Here is a 27,635-nt window from a genome sequence, read left to right on the forward strand (position 1 = left end):
ATCAACGAGTAGTTCTAGTGCTTCCTCACTAGACATTGTTCATACATTCTGACTTCTGAATATACCCCAATAATAATCTTCCTTAGCCTAGAGGCCTCAGATGTATTCTTCACGGAGCTGCAGAATTCTAGCCAGAATTTGCACCGAACCCTTTTAAGCTCGCCCTTATATTTTCTTAGCTCAGCCTTATAGATGTCCACATCGTGTGCTCTTGTGGTTTTTGCTCTGTTGAAGAGATTCTGCAATCCTTCCTTAGACCAACCAGCTCTGGGGTCCACCATGGCGGTCGCTGTTTGCCCCTGGGTTTGGCACTAGGGCATGCTGACACAAGTGAGTCATACAGGGCCTTTGTGATCCGCTTCACCCCTATGTCTATATCCTTCGTAGTTTTCACTTCCTTTTCTAGTCTAGAAGGGATAGTGGTGCAGAATTTGTGCCGAAATTTATCCCAATCCACCACTACTGCAGTATTTTCTCCAAGGCTAAAACTACTATAACGATGATCAGAGAAGCTGTGGTCATTCAACACTTACCAGTCGCATATTCTTCCACTTATATCTTCCGATACAAAGGTAATATCTAGTAGCTCCTGCCTGTTCCTGGTAATAAAGATCGGTTTATTCCCTTTATTACGAATTGCCAAATTGCAACTAATAATGTATTCAATAAGCAGCTCACCCCTTTCGTTGATATCCGAGCTTCCCCATATCTGGTGATGTGAAATTAGCATCAACTCCTACAATGAGGCTTTTCTTCCCTACAAAAGCGGCTTCAACAAGCAACTTAAGATTCGAAGGCGGCATCTATGAATCGTGTGCCATATATAAGGAAGCCAGCCAGCAATGAAATTTCTTTATTTCAACCATTCCTCCACACACCCATGATTCCTGGATAAGAACCAGGTCAAATTCCCCAGCCATCAGGAGGACCTTTAGTGGCACACTCTTTCCAATATTTTGGCCGGTATCTCACGAATAAATGCTCCCAATGTTGTCTTCAATCCGTTAATTGAAGCGATCTTGTCTGTATAGATATGAGCTTTATCAAAGTCCCACAAAAAATAGTCTAAAGGCGTTAAATCGCACGATGAAGGCGGCCAATTGGCCGGTCCCAAACGTGAACTCGCCTCTCAATAAGTCCATTGTTAAGCGTGCTATGTGGCATGTGTCAACGTCTTGTTGAAACCACATGTCATGCAAGTCAAGCTCTTGTATTTTGGGCAAACAAGAGTTGGATATTATCTCACGATAGCGATATCTATTCACAGTTATGTTACGATTCGCATCATCTTTGGAGAAGTATGGTCGAATGATGCCACCAGCCCATAAACCGCACCAAACTGTTACTTTTTCTGGATGCATTGTGTAGCTCTTCTGTTGTTGCCTTCTGTTGTCCAAGCAATACCTGCTGGGCTATTAACGCAGGGTCCATACTAATTATCATTTTGTGGATAGATATTCATCGCCCAGAAGGCTTAAGCTGGATCTACATGATGTCAAACAAGAGGTTCAGCGCTTCAAGGGAGAACCTCTAGATAAAGCGGGTAAATGTGGAGAATAACAGCCTTCCATCACACCTCAGAAAATTTACCTCTCCCGGCAAACCAGAGTAGTTCTGGCTCAGTTACGATCCGGCAGAAGCAGCCGCCTCAACTCTTACGGAGCAAGGATTGATGCCAACGTGCAGGATGCGTATGCGATTGTGAACTGGAATCATGCGACACACGTCACCTGCTTAACTGCCAAGTCAGACCCAGAACCCTTTAGACAAACCCCTACTTAGTCACATAATTCCTGCATTTGGATATTCAACAGAACGAAGCAGACGAAAGCGAGAACACACCACACTGCTACTACAACAACAATGTAGAGTAAAATAATGTCTTTCAAGTTAATTTATTTATTAAGCATTTTTAGTAGAATCCATGGTGGTGGATTCCCAAGCGTTCCCAAAAGCGCTTTTACTAGTATTTATTAACATATCTTTGTCAATGATAGAAATCTCAATGACCCTTGTTTTTAATACAAAATAAATATAATTAAAGACACATTGCCCTACCACAAATCAATGAAGTGCGAAGGCAATAATTTTCTACTTCGACAGAGGTTAATGTACACAAAAACTATTTTCACTTTCGCATCTGCAGCCATGTGAGACGCCATTAAAGATTTTGCTAGACAAAAAATTGTATCTTTTACTTTTCGTTGCGAACAACACACAAAAAACACAAAAAAGGGCCAATAAATGTGATGGATGACGCATTCACTGTCACTTTTGGCAATCACCATAAACTGTTAAGAAAATTAATATTTAAGTGCCATTCATAGCAAAAAGCCAAATAGGGTTTTCATAAACGACAGTTTCACTGCCCAGTCCGTCTGTCTCCCAGTCTTCATGCATGATGTTGATTAGCATTCAGAAGTCTTTGCGTTTTGTGCGTTCGCCTATTCGTTTATGGCAATGACACATTTGTTTAAAACAAGCATTTGAACAACTACAGATAACTAACTTTGTCACCTGCAATAATTCATTTGCTTTGAAATTTGATACATAAATGTTTTGTTTCCTTTTTCGGTTGTTTATAGTGAAGAGCCTAACAAAATCTTAATTAGATTGTTAATACCGCAAGGTATCCACCTTGTGATTCATTTGAAGGCGAATTGTAATTTTTCGACATGTTAAGCTATTACAGGTGGCCATAAAAACAATCGAGAAATCGTTAGAGCAATATTGGTTGGAAAGTAGCCAAGAATGGGTGAAATACTGTAGGTAATTATTTGTGATATTTTTTAAACCTTACATTATAGGATGGGGGTTTATTATTCCGTTAGGAATATCTCCTAATCGTCATGACATTCTAAATCGAACTAACCATGTCCGTCTATCCGCCCGTCCACCCGCCTGTCGAAAGCTCAAGACGCCTCAAATGTTGCATAAATGATGATTTTATAAGGGCAATAGGAAAGTTTTTCATAAGAAAAACACATCAAATTCAGAAAAATTTATGATCTCTTTTTTTAAAACGATAGTACAGTCCATGTAATTGTATGTTTATTTCATGCAAATGATGACCATGACTGCGCCTCAAATGGTCCATTCGCTTAGTCCAATTTTGGCATGGTCTTTTCAACATTTCGTTCGTTATCTCACGAATAAATGCTTCAATGTTGTCTTCCAATACTTCAATTGAAGTGGGCTTGTCTGTATAGACATGATATTTAACATACGGTCAATTGTCCAGTCCCGAACGTGAAATAAAATAATCAACGAACTCGCCTCTCAATTAGTCCATTGTTACGCGTACTGTGTGGCATGTGGCACCATCTTGTTGAAGCCACATGTCATGCAAGTCAAGCTCTTGTATTTTGGGCAAAAAAAGTTGGATATCATCTCACGGTATCGCTCACCATTCACAGTTACGTTATGATTCGCATAATTTTTGAAGAAGTACGGTCCAATGATGCCACCAGCCCATAAACCACACTTTCCTGCATGCATTCGTAGCTCTTGCAATGCATCAGGCTAATCTTCACTCCAAAATCGTCAATTCTGCTTACGTACATACCCATTGAGACAAAAATGAGCTTCGTCGCTGGATAGAAGATGCGCGCGATGAATTTTCTTAACAGAGCACGCATTTGATAATAAAATTCCATAATTTTTAAGCGTTGTTCGTTTGTAAGACGATTAATGGTTAAATTATAGACAAAACTGAAGATGTTGCCAAAAAGATAATAGCTTAAAAATCACGCTTTGCTTATTGCTAATGTAGGTCGATTCGGATAGTAAATTGGCCAAGTCAGTACACGTTTAGATCACATATTAATCGATCTCCCGAATATAGCCTCTGGAAGGCGCAATTCTTATCCGATTTGGCTAAAATTTTGTATAAACACTTTCCGTATGACTTCCAACAGATGAAGCCTGTACGGTGCGAATCGGTTCAAATCCTTATATAGCTCCCATGGAAACCGATCTCCCGATTATACTTCTTGAGCCTCTAGAGATCGTAAATCTTACCCGATTTGGCTGAAATTTTGCACAATCAATGTTTCTATGACCTCTAACATACGTGTCAAATATGGTCTGAAACGATCCAACACCTGATATAGCTCCCATGTAAACCGATCTCCCGATTTTTTTTCTTCAACCTTTGGAGGGCGCAACTTTTATATGATTTGGCTGACATTTTGCACAGTGACTTTTTCTATGAACCTTGAAATACGCACTAAATATGATCTGAATTGGTCTATAACCTGATAAAGCTCCCATATAAACCGATCTCTCGAATATAGTTCTTGAGCCTCTAGAGGTCGCAAATATCATTCAAGAATATAAAACCTCCCATAATCCTTCTTTTAGTTTCTGTCTATAAAGAGAAAACTTCAAAAGAACGCGACAAGTGCGATTCATGGTGGAGAGCATATAAGATTTAGCCCAGTCGAACTGACCACATTATATAGAACAAGTAAGGCACGGTAAAAATCGGACGGTTAGAAATGAAACCCATAATTTTAGAAACCTATAAGTATATAGAGCTCAAAAAAGCGAAAAACAGGCTTTCAAACACCGAACTGATCATCCCAAAATTTTGCCACCAATCCAAAGCATGCATCAAAATGAAAATCGAAACACAAATGAAATAGAAATCTCCCGGACCTGCTAGGGCCTGGAAATTTTGCACATGACTTTGTGAATACTTGCAAATGCAAAGTATTCACAAAGAACAGGAACAAATTTCTCGCATATCAATGAGTACTGTGCGAATTAAGTTAAACCTCAAAGATAAGGAACCGATTCGGACCATACTTAGTACGTCTGTTAAATATGATAGAAAGCGTCATATTACTAAATTTCAGCCAAATCTGATAAGAATGATAAGGATCAAGAAGAATGTTCGGGAGATTGGTATATATGGGATCTATATCTTAATATTGGCCAAATTACAATCCTAACCGAACTACGTTGGTAGGAAGTATTTGTGCAAAATTTTAAGCACCTAGCTTTGCTTCTTTGAAAGTAAGCGCGCAGTAAACCGATAGACAAATGAACGGACGTAGCAAGATCGACTTAAAATTTCATGGCGATCAAGAATCGGGTTGTCCAATCCCGAAATATAAAAAGCAACCCTCTTACGTGGTCTTAGACCAAAGTTTCGATATGTAACAAAAATAATAGTTGGCGGGGGGATGGAGTGGTTTTTATCTCAAAGGCGTGGAAACTAAAGCATTTGCAACGCAGGTACTACGAGTCTCTTATCATTCATTTTGAAAACGTTGCGACCTTTCACTAGTATGCGGTTATCAGGATGCTTGAACTAAGAGTGGGACGGTTGACAGTACCCTTCCTGATGTAGTTGGATTCTTCGAGGGGAATTTGGGCGGCTTCTTCGTTGTGGAAAGGCTTTTAATAATATGCAGTAGGTCGCCCTGTAGCGTGCTCAGATGACCAGTACGGGTAATCGATCCCATGACTGCCGATTGTACCTACCGGATTGACTCGACGAAGTCCTTTATCGGTAAAGGCTCCCGCCTCAGTGTACAACACACTGCTACGACAACAACCAATGCAGCGTCGTAGGTTCGATTCCAACTATCATTACTATCTGAGTCTAAGTGAGTTTGTTTAGAAAATAGACAGTCAATCTAACCTAACTTTATGTGAACTTGGAGTTCATATATGGCGCTCAGGTGGACATTAGGGTTCCCTCCTCTTTTGGCTAATTGGTTCGATAAGACTAAAAGCCGGGTTATCAATGCATCGCTTGCAGATGGAGCGATACGATTGAAAATGGGGACAAGTGAAACTCGCAAGGAGGAGTTTAATACTCTTTTTTATGTATTCCGAGATATTTTGAGATATAGAAAGTGAAGGTCTTTGCTAATGCGAAAGACGTCGTCCCAACACGGGATATATAGGAGCACCGTAAAGGCCGGAACTTTGAACGCCGATATGTGTGCTGTTTATCAGTGGCAGGAGAAGCTTAGCTGCGAGCTACCGGGCGCGTCCACAGGTTTCGGAAAGTGGAATGATCCATAAGAAGTAGTTGCAACCACAGTCGTGGATGGGCGGTATGGAGCGAAGAGTCTTAGTGAGATGCCGTCGGCAACGGCTCTTGCACAAATGCTGGCGGCGCTTTTAAATAACCAATGGCCATCACATGTTTCCATGGCGATCGGTCCTTTGGACTGAAATGAGCTTACTCGTCTTCAGGAGCCTGACGAGGATCGTTACCTTCATATATAGATATGTGGCTACAACAACATCGTCATCATGATGGGAAACCGTTACCTCTTTTCTATTACGAACCTCGTTAGTGGAAGCTGTCTGGATGGCCAAGGGCCAAGGGTCTTGGCATTAGCCCAAGAAAGATTGACTTGGTTCTTCTCACCAGAAGGAGGATGTTTCAGGGCACCTGTTCCCGATAGGGTGGAGCTGTTGCTTTCTCTGTAGTCCAAGTACTTGGGCGTGATTCTTAATCAGAACCTAAGCTGGAGACGTGAGGATAAGAGTCAAAATGGAACTTAATTCACTCTATTGCTGTCGCAGCTCGTTAATAAGGAGTTGGGGGCGATGCACTGGAGGTTAAAGGCGGTCGTTTGGCCGAATCTCCCCTATGGATGTATGGTGTGGCATAAGGCTCCGGAAAATTGTGCCCACCGCATGAAGATCAGTATAGAGTACCGCGGCAGAGCTTATCTCTGTTTCAATTAGGAACAGCGGGGATACTTCTTTCATGTTAATGAGAGCTATCCGATACAAGATAAAAGACCTCCTTTGTTGCCGATTTCGAACGGCTGATAATCTTAGGTAAATACCTCACAAGTGTCGCCAACACTAGGAGGGGATAGCCACCGCTGAAAATTGAGTCTGATTTTGGCGTAAGTAGAACTCAGGCGTTAAGAGTTCATGGCGGACATATCAACCTATAGTGACCCCAAAGTAACTCCGAAAGAGGCGATGAATACCATTCTCGATCTAAGGCCTTAGCACCTCTATGTTGGGATTGCGTCAACGACGATAAGAGAGAGAATAGCAATCTTAAACTTTGTCCATCTTCTGTTCTGCTGGGGGATGAAGATGCCGGTTGGCGTTTATCATTAAGTTGCTGGAAACTCTAGGCTTTTATATTCCCTTAAGGACATTGAATAACAACTTACTTACTAGAATAGGTTGCGAAACGATAATGGTTCGAAACCATAAGAAACATTTTTCAGCGGCATTTGTGAGTCATTCTCCAATGTACAAACCAAAAATGGACCAAATCGGTTCAGAACCCGACAAAGCATAACCTGGGCAAAGCTTCACAAATACGACCATGGTGGAGGATATGTAAGATTCGGCTTGGCCGAACTTAACGCGCTTTTACTTGGTTCCATAACTTTCGAGCCACGAATAAGAGGGTCTCTGTTTTTAAGGTTTCTGGAAAAGTGATGCTATCATTTTCGTGATTGGTGGCCACTTATGTGTTATGATTAAGCGATACTCTATATACGACAGCTAAGTGGACAACGAAGATGGTCTTCAGTTATATCAGGCGCAATATCTGTGTTCTTTGCTGACGAGTAAATTTAATTTCAAATCTATCATTTCTGTCCATCTGTTCTGATTGATACCCTAGCAGCATTTGTATGCCAAGCCTATTGCTAAATCGTTAAGTTTTAACTCATAAAAATATTGTAAGTTATCTTTTCCGTATATAATAAATCATCAAATATCTAGGCAGAATATTCCTATTCTTTTTCATATGGTCGACAAGCAAAATAGTGCTGTACGGTACAGTCTAATATAGAAAAATGCACAAAATTTATTGTAGGTTTGTCTTTTTTTTGCCAGACTGTAATTAGGCGTTTAATGTCATCATTTGTATGCAATGCGAATCGTCAATTCAAAACTATGTATGTTAATTAAATTCATAATAAAAATAATTGCAAACATTGTTAAGTATTAAACGAGAAAAGTTGATATAAAGTCTTAATGGAGGAAATTCTTCATAAAAAAACCCAGTGATACGCCTACAAGACTAGGCAACAAGTGGCGAAGAAGAAAACGAATATTTTGTAAAAAATTTAAAAACAATTTTTTTAGAAATTTATTTAAAACAAAATCAAATTTTGATAAACTTTAGTGAAAAATTCCAATTTCCACGAAATTTTACTAAAAATTTTACACAACTGTAAAAAAATACATTTTAAACGAACTTCGGCAGTGTCGAACTTTGTATACCCACTTTCATTGATATATTGGGTTGCCCAAAAAGTAATTGCGGATTTTTTAAAAGAAAGTAAATGCATTTTTAATAAAGTTTAGAATGAACTTTAATCAAATATACTTTTTTTACACTTTTTTTCTAAAGCAAGCTAAAAGTAACAGCTGATAACTGACAGAAGAAAGATTCAATTACAGAGTCACAAGCTGTGAAAAAATTTGTCAACGCCGACTATATGAAAAATCCGCAATTACTTTTTGGGCAACCCAATATTTAACATCCTATTTAATTATAACTCTACTATTTAAATATTGGGTCGATTGGGACACATTTGGTTCAGGTACCGAGAAGCCTTATACAAGTAATAGATCAAAATTTTATGAGCGTAAAACCGTGAATCGGCAAATCGGACCCTCCCCCTTCCCCATATATTCAAAAACGCCAGATCTCGGAGATGGGTGCCCTTACCAACTCGGCTACCGGGTCGCCAACTTATGATACCACAAAAAACGAAACTGGTCTAAAATTTGGGGGTCCAATAATCTGGGGGGACGCCCCATCCCAAAACTCACCCGAGCGGACATGTTTACCGATTGGGACAATATGGGTATCAAATGAAAGGTATTTAAGAGTAGAGTACGAACTTGGCATTAAAATTTCATACTAAGTGTCGGGGGGTCCCCCACCCCCAAAAATACGCCACTCAACAGGACACATTTACCGCTTTGGGCAATATGGGTATCAAATGAAAGGTATTTAAAAGTAGAGTACAAATATGACATAAACAATTATTTGGGGGTCCAATAATCTGGGGGGACGCCCCATCCCAAAACCCACCCGAACGGACATGTTTACCGATTGGGACAATATGGGTATCAAATGAGAGGTATTTAAGAGTAGAGTACGAAGTTGGCATAAAAATGTCACACTAAGTGTCGGGGGGTCCCCCACCCCCAAAAATACGCCACCCAACAGGACACATTTACCGCTTACGGCAATATGGGTATTAAATGAAAGGTATTTAAAATGAGAGTACAAATATGACATAAAAAATTATTCCTTGGTGTCTGAGGGGCATCCCAAACCCCAAAAAACCTCCAGCAGGAAATATTTACCGATTGCCACAATAAAATTTGCACATTTTTTTGCCCATGAACATTCCACTAAGAAACAGGGGCAAAATTCTCACATATCAATGAGTGCAGTCCGATTCAAGTTTAAGCCTCCTGGAGTCCGAACGACGTACCGCAGTGCGACACCTCTTTGGAGAAAAGATTTACATAGCATAGTACCTCACAAATGTTGCCAGCATTAGGAGGGGAAAACCACCGCTAAATATTTTTTCTGATTGTCTCGCCAGGATTCGAAGCCAGGCGTTCAGCGTCATAGGCGGACATGCTAACCTATGTGCTACGGCGGCCTCCGATTGCGACAATATGGGACTTAAATGAAAGATTTTTGGGAGGTAAGTACGAATATGGTATTAAAAAATGGGTTCAAGTTTCCAGGGGGCCGTCACAGACCTAAAAGTAGCGGCCAATATTAAAAGTGATCGGCACAATGTGGGACTCAAATGAAAGGCTTTCGGGAGTAGAATACGAATATGGTGTCAAAAATTGGATCAAAATACCTGGGGCGTCCCCTAAGAGTACCGCCCAAAAAGTGGACCAATCGGGACAATATAGGACCTCAATGAATGATATTCGAGAGTAGAGTATTAAAATGATACTAAAAATTCAACCCAAGTATCTTGGGAGCCGTCCCAGCCGAAAATCTCCCAAAATCAAAGTGGACCGATAGGGACAATATGGGACTCTAATGAAAGGTATACGGGAGTAAAATACGATACAAGCCCAAAACCGCATCAAAAGTACCGCCCAAAATGAAAAGTGGACCGACCGGGACCATAGGAGACTAAGTAATTAAAAATAATATATGAAGCCCGATCAGGATAGAATAGAATAGCATAGACAGAATAGCACGCATTTTTATAATAAAATTCAATAATTTGCAAGCGTTGTTTGTTTAAAGGACGATTCATGGTAAAGGGTGATTTTTTTGAGGTTAGGATTTTCATGCATTAGTATTTGACAGATCACGTGGGATTTCAGACATGGTGTCAAAGAGAAAGATGCTCAGTATGCTTTGACATTTCATCATGAATAGACTTACTAACGAGCAACGCTTGCAAATCATTGAATTTTATTACCAAAATCAGTGTTCGGTTCGAAATGTGTTCAAATTTTGACAAATTTTGTTCAGCGATGAGGCTCATTTCTGGTTGAATGGCTACGTAAATAAGCAAAATTGCCGCTTTTGGAGTGAAGAGCAACCAGAAGCCGTTCAAGAACTGCCCATGCATCCCGAAAAATGCACTGTTTGGTGTGGTTTGTACGCTGGTGGAATCATTGGACCGTATTTTTTCAAAGATGCTGTTGGACGCAACGTTACGGTGAATGAACACATTTCGAACCGAACACTGATTTTGGTAATAAAATTCAATGATTTGCAAGCGTTGCTCGTTAGTAAGTCTATTCATGATGAAATGTCAAAGCATACTGAGCATCTTTCTCTTTGACACCATGTCTGAAATCCCACGTGATCTGTCAAATACTAATGCATGAAAATCCTAACCTCAAAAAAATCACCCTTTACTATGGTATTGGTACTGAAATGAGCACATTTTGTATTAACTTTTCTTTGGGTGCACAATATAAGAGTCCAAAGAAAGGTATAAGGGAGTAGACCAAAAATTAGCTCAATGATAAAGGACCTCCTTTTTACATGACTCCTGCCAGCTGCCATATACACTAATCACTCGATAGAAGGTCTTGGGCCTATAAAAGATGCATTTATTGTACGATTTCGCTGATATTTGGTGCAGTGAGTTGTGATAGACTCCTCGAAAATCGTACCGAATATGGTTAAAATCGTGCATATTTGGATATAGGTGCCATGTATACCGAATTCCCGATTAAAGTTTTTGGGCTCATAAAAGCAGCGATGATTATCCAATTTCACTGAAAATTGCCACAGTTGGTTTTGTTAGGCTCTTCAACAACCGTGTTCCATATGGTCCATTTTGGTACATATTTTGAAAAAGCTGACAAATATGGACCCATAAAAAGTGCAGTTATTGCACAGTGAGGAATGGAAGGCTGTGCTACATAGTTTCCAAACAACAAGCAATCACCATTTTCCTTTTTCGACTCCCGGAGCCAGATATTTTTAAACTCAACCAGGTCAACTTCGTATCTCTTCTATCTCATTTCCTTCGGCTTCGATTTTATGTTTTTCCAATTCAAAAGCAATTTAATTAAATGGCTTAACGTTACAGGTAGCATAGAGTAAACCAAAACTGTTGCATGTCTGGCATCGACAACAATCTGCACAACTGCCAACCATTATCGACATGTGATGACCCCTTTTCTCTTGGCAGCAATTAAACAACTCGGTGCTAAAAATACACTTCAATAATATTTGCTAACTATTAACCCAGAAAAAAAAATCAAAGGCATTGTTGCTCGGAATCCTTTTTTTCTGTGCCCTGCAAGAATAGAAAATTCCATTTTGTTGCGGTCATCAAATTGTGGGAACATAAAAATATGACGACAATGTGTAAAACACGTAATACATTTTAAGGGAAATATTCCAAAGAAAGTAGGGGCAAGAGTAGAGGGAGTTTTCAGGGGAATTTCTGAGGTTTTAAATGGGAAAAAACGAAAATCGATAAACCAATTACAATTTGAAAGCAAACATGCTTTTGAAAAAAACCATGATGGAATTACAGTTTGTGGTTAGAAAATTTCATAGAAATTTTGTCTTTACAAAAATGTTTGCAGACATTTCGTCCTATGAGAAAATTTGATTAAAAAGTTGTATGTAGAAAAAATTGTATGGAAATTTTGTATTAAAAGAAGAGTTCATGGAAATCTGGTCTTTAGAGAAAATTTCACGGAATTTTGGTTTTTCATGGAAATTTATTTTCTCTAAATTTATTTTCTAAAAATTGGGTAGAAATTTTGTCTTTAGAAAAAATTTCCTTAAAATTGTTTCTTTAGAAAAAATTTTGTAAAAAATTCTGTCTTTAGAAAAATTTAAGTGAAAATTTTGTCTTAAAGCCTGGCTTTATTCGCAGCGAAAATACCTATGAAATTTGTGCGAAATCCGACTGACTCTGTTCTTAGCCAGAGCACAAACAAAAGTCAAATAACAACACACAACAAAGACAACAGCATTGAAGCAATTCTAAGGAATGCGTTCGTATTATCTTCGTCACCATTCTTTTTAACGCGATTTGAAAGATTTTCAGACGAAAAGTTGCTATCACTAGGCTTAAGAGAAATATTTATGAAAATTTGACTTTAGATGAAATATTCGGGGAAATTTTGTTTCGAGAGAAAATTTCCTTAAAATTTTGTCTTTGGTGAAAATTTAATGGAAATTTGGTCTTTAGAGAGAGAAAAAATATGTAATGGAAATTTTCTCCATACGCAGACATGAACATAGCAAGTGCTCGATAGTCTCCTCCTCATCCTTATCAAGGCAACTCTTGCAGAGGTCCTTACACGGTATTCCCGTGCACGCTGTCATGCCGTCTATGACACAGTGTCCGGTTAGGACCCTTGTTAAGGTACTCATCGTTCTCTAATCGAACGCCAATAACTCCATTGTCCTTCTCCGGTCGATGCCAGGCCAGAGCGCCTTAGCAGTGCGGCAATCATTCGCCGAGTCCCATCTTGGCACCAACGCCACTCATATAATCTCTTCTATTTTGTTCAGTAGCTCGACAAAAGGCACGTAGACAAGACCGGTGACTGGTTCGCCCGGTGCTGACGAACCCCTCCTGGCGCATTCGTCTGCCTCTTAATTTCCTGAAATCCCCTCATGTTCGGGAAGCCATGTCAGCGTTACATCGTATACTGGGAGCCTATCCAGGGACTCAAAAAAATCTTCCACGCACCGCACTGTCTAGAACCCAAGGTCTTGAGCTTCGCAATACTGTTCACCCTGAGTTTTTAGGGCGGTAAATCCCTTACCCCATATCAGAGTCACATCGTGGACTCGGAGTCTATCCAGGGACTCCAAAAAACAATCTGCCAAGCACCTCGACCTCACTGTTTCGAACTCAACACCTTGGTTTAGGGCGGTATATCCCATGCCAGAATTTTTCTTGCGGCTACTATAATGACACTGACCTCTGCCTGCAAAGCTGTACACTCGTCCGGCAATCTCAGAGACTTATCGATATTAAGTGCGTCGAAGTAGACCCCCAATCTAGTCCCTGACTCCATTTTGAAGCCATCACTCATGATCGAGGTCTTATCCTCCTAAAACACAGAATTCGCTCTCCATTCATTCCACCCACGAAATCGCATCTTGAATGCCCTTATCCCAGTCGGTACCGGCATCAGGTAGTCGGAGATTCTTCTCAGTCTACCCTGCGCATCCATAACATCCAGAATATAACTGTGACCGCAACTGTTCTCCCACAACATGCCGAGCACCCACAGCCCAAGCGCAACCATGGCAACGCAGTTCCAAATGTAGGCCCCAATACGCTGCATATCCAGCATCGCATCTTCCTGCAGGTATTCCTCTTCCAGACCAGCTTCGAATCGAACCTGGAACCTGTGTTTGCACAACAAACGCTTGTCATGGATCATCAGGGTGGATGGATCTAGTCCCACAATCTTTCTCAGATACCGTAACGAGCGTTTGTAGCCTTCTTCCCATTTCTGTTCGTCTGTCTTCTGTACTTTCCCCTTGACCCTTTGCGGGGTACCCGCCTCTCCACCAGGAGTTGAGGTTCCAGCTGCTGTCGGATCTGAGGAGACCATTAATTCGTTTAATAAAGCTGGGCTGGATATCACAATTTTTGAGAGTCCATTGCAGCCAACGCATCCTCCTGCAGGAATTACAATAATAGCGCCGAATGGCTTACGCCATCTTTCCTCGGTATTCCTCTTCCAGAACAGCTTCGAAACGATGACTATGCCAAGGTACTTCACTTCCTTGGTCAGCTGCTGGGTGATCCCGTTCAAGGACGGAAGTCTGAAAGCCGGTTCTTGTATCTGCGCATGAAGAGCGCCAGATCTGTCTTTTTTAGGTTGGTCCTCAACCCATTTCTGGTAGCCCATCTCTATAATCTCCTCAGTGACCTTTCTATGATCTCGAAAGTCGCGAAGGAGTCATCCTCACCATTTCCAATAGCTTTCGATAGAGCTCAAAGAATCTTTTCTTCGAACCACAGCCCTATTTCCGTGGATAGCCAGCAGAGAGCCGCATGCGTTCAACGACAGTTGTGTTCGTCATAGACTCGTACTTCCTGACACTGAATCTATGTTTTCGGATTGAACACTTGTCACAATTTATCAGGGTGAATTGTTTAATCCAGCATCGCATTCTCCTGCAGGAGTTAAAAGTGGGCAATGCCTTACAGCCTCTTTCCGCGGTACTCCTCTTCCAGGCCAGCATCGAATTGAGGACTATGCCGAAGTACATCGCCTCTATAGACAGCTGCTGGATGATCCCGTTCAAAGACGGAAGTCTGAACGCCGGTATCTTGTATCTGCGGGTGAAGGACACCACTTCCGTCTTCTTGGGTTGGTCCTCAACCCATTTCTGGTAGCCCATCACAATATCTCCTCAGAGAACCTTTCATAATCTCGAAAGCCACGAAGGAGTCATCCTTACCATTTCCAATAGCTTCCGATAGAACCCGGAGAATCTTCTCTTCGGCCCACAGCTATCATTCCGTAGATAGACGGTAGAGGTCCGCATACGTTCCACGACAGCTGTGTTCATCATAGACGAGTACTTTGTAAGGTGGAACCTGTGGTTGAGCATCAAACGCTTGTCACAAATTATTAGGGTGAATGGTTCTATTCAGCATCGCATCCTCCTGCAGAAGTTAAAAGCACAGAACGTCTTACGGTCTCTTTCCTCGATATTCCTCTTCCAGGACAGCTTCGAATCGAGGACTATACCAAGGTACTTCGCCTCCATCGACAGCTGCTGGATGATCCCGTTCAAGGACGGAAGTCTGAACGCCGGTTCTTGTATCTGCGCGTGAAGAGAACCAACTCCGTCTTCCTTGGGTTGGTCCTCAACCCATTTCTGGTAGCCCATCTCGACAATCTCGTAAGTGACCCTTCCACGATCTCACATGATCTCTAATGCCGCCCAGAAGTAAAGCTGACCTTTTTCAATAGCTTACGATAGAACTAAGAGAATCTTCTCTTCGATCCACAGCCATCTTTCTGTGGATAGTCGGCCTTCAGGATTGCTCTGATCTATGATAGCCATTTATAGTTCAGGTGTTGATGACAAATTGGTCACATTCTTGGCTCGCTTGCCATCAAACGTCTTCGCATTGTCAAATTGTTGCCGCTCATTCCGTGGATAGAGCCTGTCATTTGAGTGGGATATCCTTGATGGGAGAACACTCTACTGACCACCCTTCCTGGCTCTGGCGAAGGGATCAATGAAAGGCCATGGCTTAATAATTATGCCCTTTTCTGGGCCTGGTGTAGGGTTGAAGTCTGTTCTGGTTTCGTCCGATGTAGCAGAAGGCCGCATACGTTCCACGATAGTTGTGTTCGACATTCTCCTTGGGGACCCTTCCATGATCTCGAAAGCAGCGAAGCAGTCATCCTCATCTTTTCCAATAGCTTCCGATAGAGCTGGGAGAATCTTCTTTTCGATGCACAGCCATCTTTTCATGGAAAGCCGCCTTCAGGATTGCTCCGATCCAGGATAGCCACTTGGAGTTCAGGTGTTGATGAAAAACTGGTCACATTATTGGCCTGCGGATCGCCAGATCGCTGCCGCTCATTCCCTGGATTGGGCCTGTCATTTGAGTTGGGGGGAGAACACTCTCCTGACCATCCTTCGTGACTCTGGTGACGGGATAGTTATGCCCTTTTCTGGTCCTGGTGTTATGCGTGCGGTGATTTGACTTGCGGTCTCGGTTTTGTCTGTAGCGTTTCTACCAGTTCTCGTTGTAGTGTTAGCGTTGGTTTCTGTCCTGGTATCGTCCGATGTAGCAGAGGGCTGCATACGTTCCATCACAGTTGTGTTCATCATAGACTCGTACCACCTGAAGTAGAATCTATGTTCGGGCATCAAACGCTTGTCATGGATCAACGGCATATAGATCCGAACATAAATCCGCCCGCGAGCATAGGAAAAACAAGTAAACGCACACATACAGTGTAAACAACTTCGGGTTGCTTCGTTCGGCTGACCCTATTTCAAAGCTATTTCATTTAGTTGATATTTGATGATACTCACACAAACACAGTCTGGTCTTTTCTCTAGTGGTAGTGTACCCATCACTGCTCTACACCCTCCATCTTCCTCAGATACCCTAACGTGTGTTTGTAGCCTTCTTCCCATTTCTGTTCGTCCGTCTTCTGTACTTTCTGCTTATATCCTTTCGATGTACCCGCCTCTCCACCAGAAGTGAAGGTTCCAGCTGCAGTCGGATCTGAGGAAACCATTTGGACGTCCTCTTCATACGTTTCATAAAGCTGGATAGCTCTATTACAGGCATTTTCACAGAGGGACAAGTCAATGTTGTCTTGTCGGACCAGCAGAATGTTCGCAGAGTTCAAGTTGGGCGTTTGTTTGCTGCCTGTTGGTTTGTTGTATGTAACATGAGATTGGGACCTGCAAATTTTTTTTTCCTACTGGTTCGACATGATTCTCGGTACTGGACCGTTGACCACCTGCAGAGTAACTCTTTGTAATTTTTTCACTCATATTTCTATATATCGTGGGATAACTTTTAGTTCAGTTTGAATCCGAAGTCATTGCTTTCACCTAGGAAACCAATGCGCCCTAGGGCAGTACGATTTTCTAGTTGATTCATCACCGCATAACGACAAGATCCAGCATCGCATCCTCCTGCAGGCGTAAAAAGCCCACAATGTCTTATGGTCTCTTTCTTCGGTATTTCTCTTCCAGGGCAGCTTCGAATCGAGGACAATGCCAAGGTACTTCGCCACCTTCGACAGCTGTTTATTGTCCTAGGGAAAATTTCATGGAAATTTTGTCTTTAAATAAAACATCGATAAGATTTTATATTTAGAGAAATTTTCTTGTGAATTTCGATTTTAGAGAAAAGTTTATGGAAATTTTGTTTGCATCTATTTTAATAAAAATTTTGTCTTTAGAGAAAATTTAATGGGAGTTTTATCTTTAGAAAAAAATCGTAGAAATTTTGTCTTTAGAGAAATTTTAATGGAAATTTGGCTTTAGAGGAAACTTTGGTGAATTTTTGTCTGCCTTGCAATTTTGTCTTTCCAGAAAATTTCAAATTCATCGAAATTTAGTCTTTAGAGGAAATTTAATGGAATTTTTGTCTAGGAAGAATTTCATGAAGTTTTGTCTTTAGAGAAAATCTGATGGAAATTTTGCATTAAGAGACATCTTTTTGTTAATTTTGTCTATAGAGAAGATTTTATAAAAATTTTCTCCTTAAAGAAAAGTTGAAAAGGTGGAAATTTTGTCTGATAAAGAATAAACCCCTTTCTTACAAACTCTAGTTTTACACACCACTTACCTTAAGCCTCGTTGCCATTTCTAAAAAACCGTTTTAACCATTCCCTAAGCATGAGTTTCCTTTCATACGTATATCCCTTAATGTTAAAAGCAATGCAAAATCTGAGCTATTTCAAAAATTGTTACAATATTTTTGTGCCACCACCTCCACGCAAGAGCAAAAGAAAGTGAAAGCGGCTGTTCGTTGCCTCTTGTGTTGGTTGGAGTGCCATCTGTGTTTGTGATTATTTTTAATGAACCTCCCATTTGTAATTTCATTTACATCAACATTTGCATGTTACTATGTCGACCATGTGACTGTCCCCATTTCACAAAGACTCCATCTCGACCCAAAACCATGAGGTGCTGGTGTTACTCCTTGCCGTGGGACAAAAAATGCATTTAAAAAATTGTTTGGTTGCATGCCGTTTTTGCTGCCAGACACACAACTTTGTGTTAGGCGTCGTCGACGTCCCTACGACGTCCATTATTTGGATGGATTTTCTGTTGCTGAGCACTGAAGAAGTGAGGCTTTTTTGGTCCTTTCCTTTCCTGGGGGACGAACTTTTGCTTTTGTTTGTCGCCGCACAAACACATTGTTGTCGCTCTCAAAAGTGTTGTCATTAGCATTTGTCACTCTCGTGGTTGTCGACGAAATTGACAGTGTGCGTCGACCGCTGACGCCTTAATTGTCTCGGCTATGTAGAGCGTTTTGTGAAAACACTGACGCCCAGCGATGTAGGTAAAATGAACGCATACTATTGCATTTTTTTGGTGCGTTATGGTTGTTCAGAAGGTTTATTGCATTTGAAAAGTTATCCTTGTGTGCGTTTTATGGCGGTTTCTGTGCGCACTTTAGTGGCTCATAAAATTACCGATGGCTAGAAGGGCTTGCCATGATTTAGAAATCATACTTTGGGTTATTTGGCATTAACAGAGAATTTCATTGTTATTCACCACTACTGTGGTGCAGCATTTGTTTGTGTAAGCCAAAAGTAAGGAGATAAACCCATTAATAAGTGTGCTAATCGATTCGGAATTACTTTCTGATTTCACTTAGCTATGTCCATCCGTCTGTCTGTCTGTCCATGTAAAATTGTACACAAAGTACAGATCGCTATTGTTATCCAGTCATCTTCAAATATGGCCAATTTAGATAAAATTTGTTTTATAAAGAACTTTTGGGTTTGTCAATAGGACAAATCGGTTCAGGTTAAGAAACATTCCCAATACAGGGGACCTTACGTTTGCCAAAATGCATCCAGAACAAGTAACACACCCAACTTTGAAGGTATGCATCATCCAAAGTGGCCAAGTTGTAGGTTAAGTTAGAGTAGGATAATAGCACAATCATTGCCATCGAGGCATCAGAAAAGTGCAGTGAAAAGTCATATCCTACAGTGTAGCTGACACGAAATTTGTACATCTGTCAAACTAGAAATGACACATAAAGAAATGTTTGTTGACAGCTTCTTATATTGTTTACAAGCTGGCAAAAGAAGGCTATTTGTAATGTAGTTCAAGCGCAATAATATAACTGCGTTATATCACACAAACGGCTATTGTTGGCGAACTCAAACACCTCAAAGTGAATAAAATGTTTGTGAATTTTTTTTCCCAATTGAGCCATTTATAAATTGCCAAAATGACTGTGTTTACGTAACCAAGCGCACGTACAAGAATTTTAGCGTTCAAACAGCCACCCGAAGTAATTTTCCATCACAAGGTATGGTATGGGCAGCTATAACTGCTGATAACCGCCATCCAATTTTTTTATAGAGCCGGGCCTGAAAGTAAATCCACCTTAGGATTAAAAAACCTTCGACGAAGCTGCTTAGAAGCTATGGGCACGCATGGTCGTGGACAATGGACGTGCCAACAAGACTCGGCGTCGTCGCATAAAGCACATGTAAACCAAAAATGGCTGCAAAATTATGTTTCCCACTTCATTTTGTCCACACGGAGGCAGTTCAATTTGCCAAATGTCAATAACATAAATTTTTTTATTTGGGTCACTTTCAAAGCCAAGTTAAGGACCGAGCCGAACTTTGAATACCCACCACCTTGGATATACATATTAACCACCTTTCGTCATAATACGGTGAAAAATGCATCATTTATGAACCCAGAGTAGCTATATCGAAATATGATCCCAAGGTTAGGAAAGGTTAGGTAAATGTGGCAGTCCTTTACAGACTAACTTAGACAATTTTAAGTCCACTGTGATGCCACAGTAGCTACAGACCAAGGCTTCTGGCAGGAATCGAACCCACGACCCCTGCACTGGTAATCCAAGCACCCTACCAACTCGGCTACCGGAGATTTTGATCCCAAAATCTGCAAGGAAATTGTGAGGTCTAATTCTACTGGCAATTCAAGGCGGCTAAATTGAATATTTGTCTCTTCAGCGGCTATATATAGACCGATCTCTCGATTTAAAGTTTTGGGCCCATAAAAGGCGCATTTATTGTCCAAAGTCTCCGAAATTTGGGACAGTGAGTAGTGTGAGGACCTTCGATATCCTTCTTCAATTAGGTCCAGACCGGTCCAGATTTGGATATAGCTGCCATATAGACCAATCTCTCGATTTAAAGTCTTGGACCCGATTTAAGGTCTTGGGCCCATAAAGGACGCCTTTGTTTTCCGAAATTGCCGCTGAAATTTGGTACAGCTAATTATATTGGGCCGCTCGATATCTTTGTTTAATTGGGCCCAGATCGGTCCAGATTTTCATATAGCTGTCATATATACCGATCTCTCGATTTAAGGTCCAGAGCCCCTAATAGAAGTATTTACTGTCCGATTTTCCTAATAGAGGTATTTACTGTCCGAAATTTGGCATAGCGAGTTGTGTTAGGCTACCCGACATCCCTGTTTAATACGGCCTAGATCGGTCTAGATTTGGATGTAGCTGCCATATATACCTATCTCCCGATTTCAGATTTTTTTTTAGAATTAAGGCCCGATTTTGCTTAAATCAGGCACAATGAGTTGCGTTAGGCTCCTCGCCATTCACACCGAGTATGGTTAAGATCGGCCTATATTTCGATATAACTGCCATATAGACCGATCTCTCAATTTAAGGTCTTGGGTCCACAAGAGGCGCATTTATTGTCCTATTTCGCTGACATAGGACATAGCGAGTTGCGTTAGGTTCCTCGACATCCCTATTTAATATGAACCAGATTGGTCTAGATTTGGATGTAGCTGCTATAAATAACGATCTAACGTTTTAAGGTTTTAGGCCCATAAAAGGTGAATATGTTAACCCAATAACATTCGTACTGAGTATGGTCAAAATCGGACTATATTTGGGTATAGCTGCCATATATACCGATCTAAATTTCTAACGGTTTTCACTCGATTTCGCAAAAATTTGACACAGTGGGCTATGTTAGGCTCTTTGGCACAAGTGTTCAATATGGCCCAGGTCGATCTAATTTAAGATACAGCTCTCATATAGACCGATCTCCCGATTTAAGGTTTCGGACATATAAAATGCACAGTTTTTGTCCGATTTCACTGACATTTGGCACAAGGAGGCCTTTTAATCTCTTCGACATTCGTGCTCAATACAGTTCAGATCGCTCTATATTGGGATATAGCTATCATATGTGTATATGTAATACCGATCTCCCGACTTAAGTTCTTAGGCCCATAAAAAGTAAATTTTTTTTAACCGATTTAGATGAAATTTGTTGCAATGTTTTATACACTTACATAGCTTTCCTGAATATGGTGAAGATCGGACTATATTTAGATATAGCTGCTATGGGTTCATAAATGATACATTATTCACAGTATTATGACAAAGGGTGGTTAATATTTGTATCCGAGGTGGTGGGTATCTAAAGTTCGGCAAGAATGGACAAGGACCATAGGATGGGGGTATACTTATCTAGTCATTCTGTTTGTAACACCTCGAAATATTCATCTAAGACCCCATATATTCTTGATCGTCTCGACGTTCTGAGTCCATCTAGCCATGTCCGTCCGTCCGTCTGTCGAAATGAAGATAGAGGTCGAACGCGTAAAGCTAGCCGCTTAAAATTTTGCACAGATACTTCTTATTGGAGGCCACCGTAGCGCAGAGGTTAGCATGTCCGCCTATGACACCGAACGCCTGGGTTCGAATCCTGGCGAGACCATCAGAAAAAATTTTCAGTGGTGGTTTTTCCCTTCCTAATGCTGGCAACATTTGTGAGATACTATGTCATGTAAAACTTCTCTCCAAAGAGATGTCGCACTGCGCCACGCCGTTCGGACTTGGCTATAAAAAGGAGTCCCCTTATCATTGATCTTCAACTTGAATCAGACTGCACTCATTGATATGTGAGAAGTTTGTCCCTGTTCCTTGGTAGAAAGTTCATGGGCAAAATTTGCAAAATTTACTTCTTATTGATGTAGGTCGTTGGAGATTGCAAATGGAACATATCGGTTCAGATTGAGATGTAGCTTCCATATAGACTGATCACCCTATTTAACTTCTTAAGCCTCTGGAAGCCGCAATTTTTGTCTGATTTGGCCGAAATTTTGCACATTGATTTCTGTTAAGACTTCCAAGAACTTTGCCAAGTACGGTCCGAACTGGTCTATAACCTGATATAGCTACCATATAAACTATTATGACTTCCAATAACTCTGCCAAGTACGGCCCAAATCGGTCTATAACCTGATATAGCTCCCATATAAACCCATCTCCCGATTTGACTTCTTGAGTCCCTAGAAACCGCAATTTTAGTCTGATTTGGCTGAAATTTTGCACGACGTGTTTGTTATTACTTCCAACAACTGTGCCAAGTACGGTTGAAATCGGTCTATAACCTGATATAGCTCCCATATAAACCGATCCCCCGAGTTTACTTCTTGAGCACCTGGAAACCGTAATTTTTGTCCTACTTGGCTGAAATTTTGCATGTAGTGTTTTTATAAAACTCCCAACAACTGTGCCAAGTACGGCCCGAATCGGCCTATAACCTGATATAGCCCCCATATAAACCCATCTCCCGAATTGACTTCTTGAGCCCCTGGAAGCCGCAATTTTTTGACTTCTTGAGCCCCTAGAAACCGCAATTTTAGTCCGATTTGGCTGAAATTTTGCACGACGTGTTTTGTTATTACTTCCAACAACTGTGCCAAGTAGGGTTGAAATCGGTCTATAACCTGATATAGCTCCCATATAAACAGATCTCCCGAGTTTACTTCTTGAGCCTCTAGAAACCCCCATTTTTTCTCTGATTTGGCTGAAATTTTGCATGTAGTGTTTTGTTATGACTTCCAACAACTGTGCCAAGTACGGTCAAAATCGGTCTGTAACCTGATATAGCTCCCATATAAACCCATTACCGATTTGACTTCTTGAGCCCTTACAAGCCGCAATTTCTGTCCGATTCGGCTGAAAGTTTGCATGTGGTGTTTCGTTATGGCATCCAACAACTGAGCCGAAAACGATCCAAATCGGTCTATAACTTGATATAACTCCCATGTAAACCCGTCTCTCGATCATCCTTGTTCGGTTCCTGGAGCTTTAATATTTGCTGGTTTGACAGAAGTTTGGTATATAGAATAAAATTATGCCCTTCAACTAAATTTATTTTGTATTAATTTTTAGCAGAATCGGCCCGGCCGCACTCTTTTACTTCTTTAATTCTCTTTTGTCTTTCTGTCAAAATAAATGTGTCCAAATACATTAGGAAAAGTGTTTTACTTTCCAAAATCTGGCAACTCTTTCATTAAAAGGACATAAGCCATTCGCATAGATGAAAACCAAACCAACATGCAACCAACAAATACAGACACACAAATCCAACACCCGCATCGTGCATTTGACGGAAAACATTGACGTCAACGTTGGCATCGACCAAAGCATCGACATGGCGTCGGAAGAACAGATTTACGAATGCCATCACGAATGTTATAAAATATTTGCCAAAGCCAAAGGCAACGCCAATGCAATGGTCATTTTTCAGTATGCATTTGGCAGAAGGCCGGTGTGGTGGCGCTACTCACATAAAAGTCTCATAAAACATCAGTGCAATAAACGCTTCGGTTTCGGTTTCATATTCGGTGTCGTATTAGCATAGCTAAAAAAAAACACACAGTAAAAAACTTTAATTTTTTAAAAAATCTAAAAACAAACAAAAAAACTTGCCAACAATCCTTGGAGAGCAATAAATGCATTAACGAAATCACATTTTTTTTTTCGTATTTTTGCTTTCATTTCAGAGCTGATGGCTTAAAAATGGGTCTAAGCAACAATGATGATGCTATGAATAAAATTCCCCTGAAATCTGTAACAGATGATGAAGAGAAAAATGGCGGTGAATTTATACACGACACAGCGACGGCGGAGGAAGCGAGGCGAGAGCAAAGGTATGTATACGAGAGCAAGTGTATGTGTATAAAATAGCATGTAATTTAATTATACACTGAGCGACATAAGTATTGACAATTTTGCTAAGACATTCTGTAATGATAATAATCAGTAGAGAAATTCAATCCGCTTAGTGATACCACGGAGAGAGAATTAGAAAAGATGGCAGTAGTTAACACCTGTCAAGTAATACAAATCTAAATAGAATCGATCAATGATTTGATATATCTGTGTTACAGTTCATTAGGTTCGACTTCTTGATCATATAGAGAATGCAGTTATTTTTAGCGAGTTGGCTAAACTTTTGCAAGTTATGTTCTGTTTTAACCTCCAACAATGGTCGGAACCGATCGCAACTCTGAGAAGTTTGCGTAAAATTGAACTGCAGGGACAAAATTGGCTTCAAAAGTAAGCTACTGAACTAGATGAAGGTGCCAACTGGTTACTGGCTGGACAACTGGGTTACTTGTGCCCATTTATTGCCCAGTTATCCAGCCAATAACCACTTGGCACCTTCATCTACTTCAGTAGCTAACTTTAAAACCCAATTTCCTAAATTTAACTGAGAAAATTATTGCAGTGCAGTAATGATTATTGCATTATTCCATCATTAACAAAGTGATATCGATAGGCTAGGGGATGCGTGGAAGAGTACCAAACATAAGATAATGAGTTCAAACCTCCTCGTCGACTAGTGACCAAATTCACAATATTGTTTACGTAGAGAGAGAGAGAGTGCTCAGAAAGAAGAGAGATAACGAAGGAAATCTGGTAACTGACACAGATAGCATGCTGAGGATACCCTACTGCTAGTGTCCGACGATGGCGGCGAAGAGGATATCGCATAACCAATCCCTGTTTATCTCCAAGACAGAATTAGGTCCAAGTAGCAGTGACCCGACTGAAGAACAACAAGGCAGCAGGAGCCTACGGGTTACCCGCTTAACTATTTAAGACCGTAGGCGATACGCAGATAAGGCGTATGCATCAGCTTTTGTGCGCAATCTGCCTAGAAGAACGCATAACCGATAATTGAAACCTCAGCATATTATGTCCCGAACAAAAGAAAGGAGACAAGATGGAATATACCAACTACAGAGGAATAAGCCTCCTCCCTATCACTTACAAGATACTCTCGAGCGTACTGTGTGAAACAATAAAAACTAAAGTCAATGAGATAATTGGGCCCTATCAATGTGGCTTTAGACCTGGTAAATCTAGCATGGACCAGATATTTACAAAGAGGATATCGCATAACCAATCCTTGATGAAGGTATTGAATGTTTACCTTCTAGTCAGAATCAGATCCAAGTAGCAGTGACCCGATTGAAGAACAACAAGGCAGCAGGAGCCGACGGGTTACCCGCTGAACTATTTAAGACCGTAGGCGATACGCAGATAAGGCGTATGCATCAGCTTTTCTGCGCAATCTGACTAGAAGAAAGCATTACCGATGATTGGAACCTTAGCATATTATGTCCAGAACAAAAGAAAGGAGACAAGATGGAATATGCCAACTACAGAGGAATAAGTCTCCTCCCCATCACTTACAAGATACTCTCGAACGTACTGTGTGAAATAATAAAACCTAAAGGCAATGAAAAAATTGCGCCCTATCAATGTGGCTTTAGACCTGGTAAATCCGCCGTAGACCAGATATTCACACTGCGTCAAATCCTGCAAAAGACCCGAGAAGGATAAATCAACACCTACCATCTCTTTGTTGACTACAAAGCCGCCTTCGATACGCCTATACATTCAAAGGTATTTCAAGCCATGTCTGAGTTTTGTATCCCTGCAAATAAGACTTCGCAGGATGATACTTGCTGATACACGTTCCTCATTTAGAATAGGAAACAATCTCTCTTAATACCAAACGAGGTTTCAGACAAGGAGACAGGCTATCGTGTGATCTCTTTTATATCCTGCTGGAGAAGATTACACGAGATGCAGTTGTGTATGGATATGGCAGTAGAACACATGTTTCTCGCCTATGCCGACGACTGCAGCCTTTGAAAGAATCGAAAGAGAGTCAGTGAAAATGGATCTGGCAGTAAGTGGATATAAGGCGAAATGGATGGTTTCAATTCCCAAAACGCCTTGTATAACTTTTGGGGCGAAATATCTCCGATCTGAAATACAATTTGAATATGAGGACTTCTGATTCTAATAGCTCTTGGTAGGGACTAATTCTGGTATTAGTTTGTATCACCTTTCTATGACCAGTCCAGCACAGTGGGCCATTATGTGTAATTCAAATATAACTTTTGGGGCGAAATATCTCCGATCTGAAATACAATTCGAATATGGGGACTTCTGATTATAAAAGCTCTTGGTTGGGGCTAATTCTGGTATTAGTTTGTATCACCTTTCTATGACCAGTCCAGCACAGTGGGCCATTATGTGTAATTCAAATATAACTTTTGGGGCGAAATATCTCCGATCTGAAATACAATTCGAATATGGGGACTTCTGATTATAAAAGCTCTTGGTTGGGGCTAATTCTGGTATTAGTTTGTATCACCTTTCTATGACCAGTCCAGCACAGTGGGTCACTATGTTAAATTCAAATATAACTTTTGGGGCGAAATATCTCCGATCTGAAATACAATTCGAATATCGGGACTTCTGATTATAAAAGCTCTTGGTTGGGGCTAATTCTGGTATTAGTTTGTATCACCTTTCTATGACCAGTCCAGCACAGTGAGTCACTATGTTAAATTCAAATATAACTTTTGTGGCGAAATATCTCCGATCTGAAATACAATTTGAATATGGGGACTTCTGGATCTAATAGCTCTTGGTAGGGGCTAATTCTGGTATTAGTTTGTATCACCTATCTATGACCAGTCCAGCACAGTGGGTCACTATGTTAAATTCAAATATAACTTTTGGGGCGAAATATCTCCGATCTGAAATACAATTTGAATATGGGGACTTCTGGATCTAATAGCTCTTGGTAGGGGCTAATTCTGGTATTAGTTTGTATCACCTATCTATGACCAGTCCAGCACAGTGGGCCATTATGTTAAATTCAAATATAACTTTTAGGGCGAAATATCTCCGATCTGAAATACAATTCGAATATGGGGATTTCTGATTCTAAAAGCTCTTGGTTGGGGCTAATTCTGGTATTAGTTTGTATCACCTATCTATGACCAGTCCAGCACAGTGGGCCAATATGTTAAATTCAAATATAACTTTTGGGGCGAAATATCTCCGATCTGAAATACAATTTGAATATGGGGACTTCTGATCCTAATAGCTCTTGGTAGGGGCTAATTCTGGTATTAGTTTGTATCACCTATCTATGACAAGTGCACTGCACTGCCGTTTTAAAAATGGGTCATATAGGTCTTCAAAAAATATTGTTGGCATAGAGGTTTGAGGGTTAGCCATTATTAAGCATTTTATAGTTGTAGATAAATTCTTTAGCAAGTGATTTTAGAAAATATTTGGTGAGAAAATGCTAAAAATTATTTTTTTTTTTATTAAAAATATAAAAGA

The 27,635-nt window shown here is 40.6% G+C and overlaps 1 protein-coding gene across 8 annotated transcripts in view; it reads left to right on the forward strand.

The window, feature by feature from the left end:
- The window catches only part of LOC106086071 (glutathione hydrolase 1 proenzyme), a 136,552-nt gene that overhangs the window by 89,961 nt on the left and 18,956 nt on the right, over nt 1–27,635 (forward strand). For 7 of the 8 annotated variants that reach the window (XM_013250593.2, XM_013250594.2, XM_059367456.1 and 4 more), the window contains one exon: nt 23,981–24,127. In XM_013250593.2, coding sequence (XP_013106047.2) covers nt 23,981–24,127 — 147 coding nt within the window. Of the gene's footprint in view, nt 1–23,728; nt 23,856–23,980; nt 24,128–27,635 lie in introns of those variants that run through there. The other variant, XM_013250597.2, reaches the window with a different exon arrangement.

Source organism: Stomoxys calcitrans, chromosome 4, assembly GCF_963082655.1.
Source record: "Stomoxys calcitrans chromosome 4, idStoCalc2.1, whole genome shotgun sequence".
Lineage (NCBI taxonomy): Eukaryota > Metazoa > Arthropoda > Insecta > Diptera > Muscidae > Stomoxys > Stomoxys calcitrans.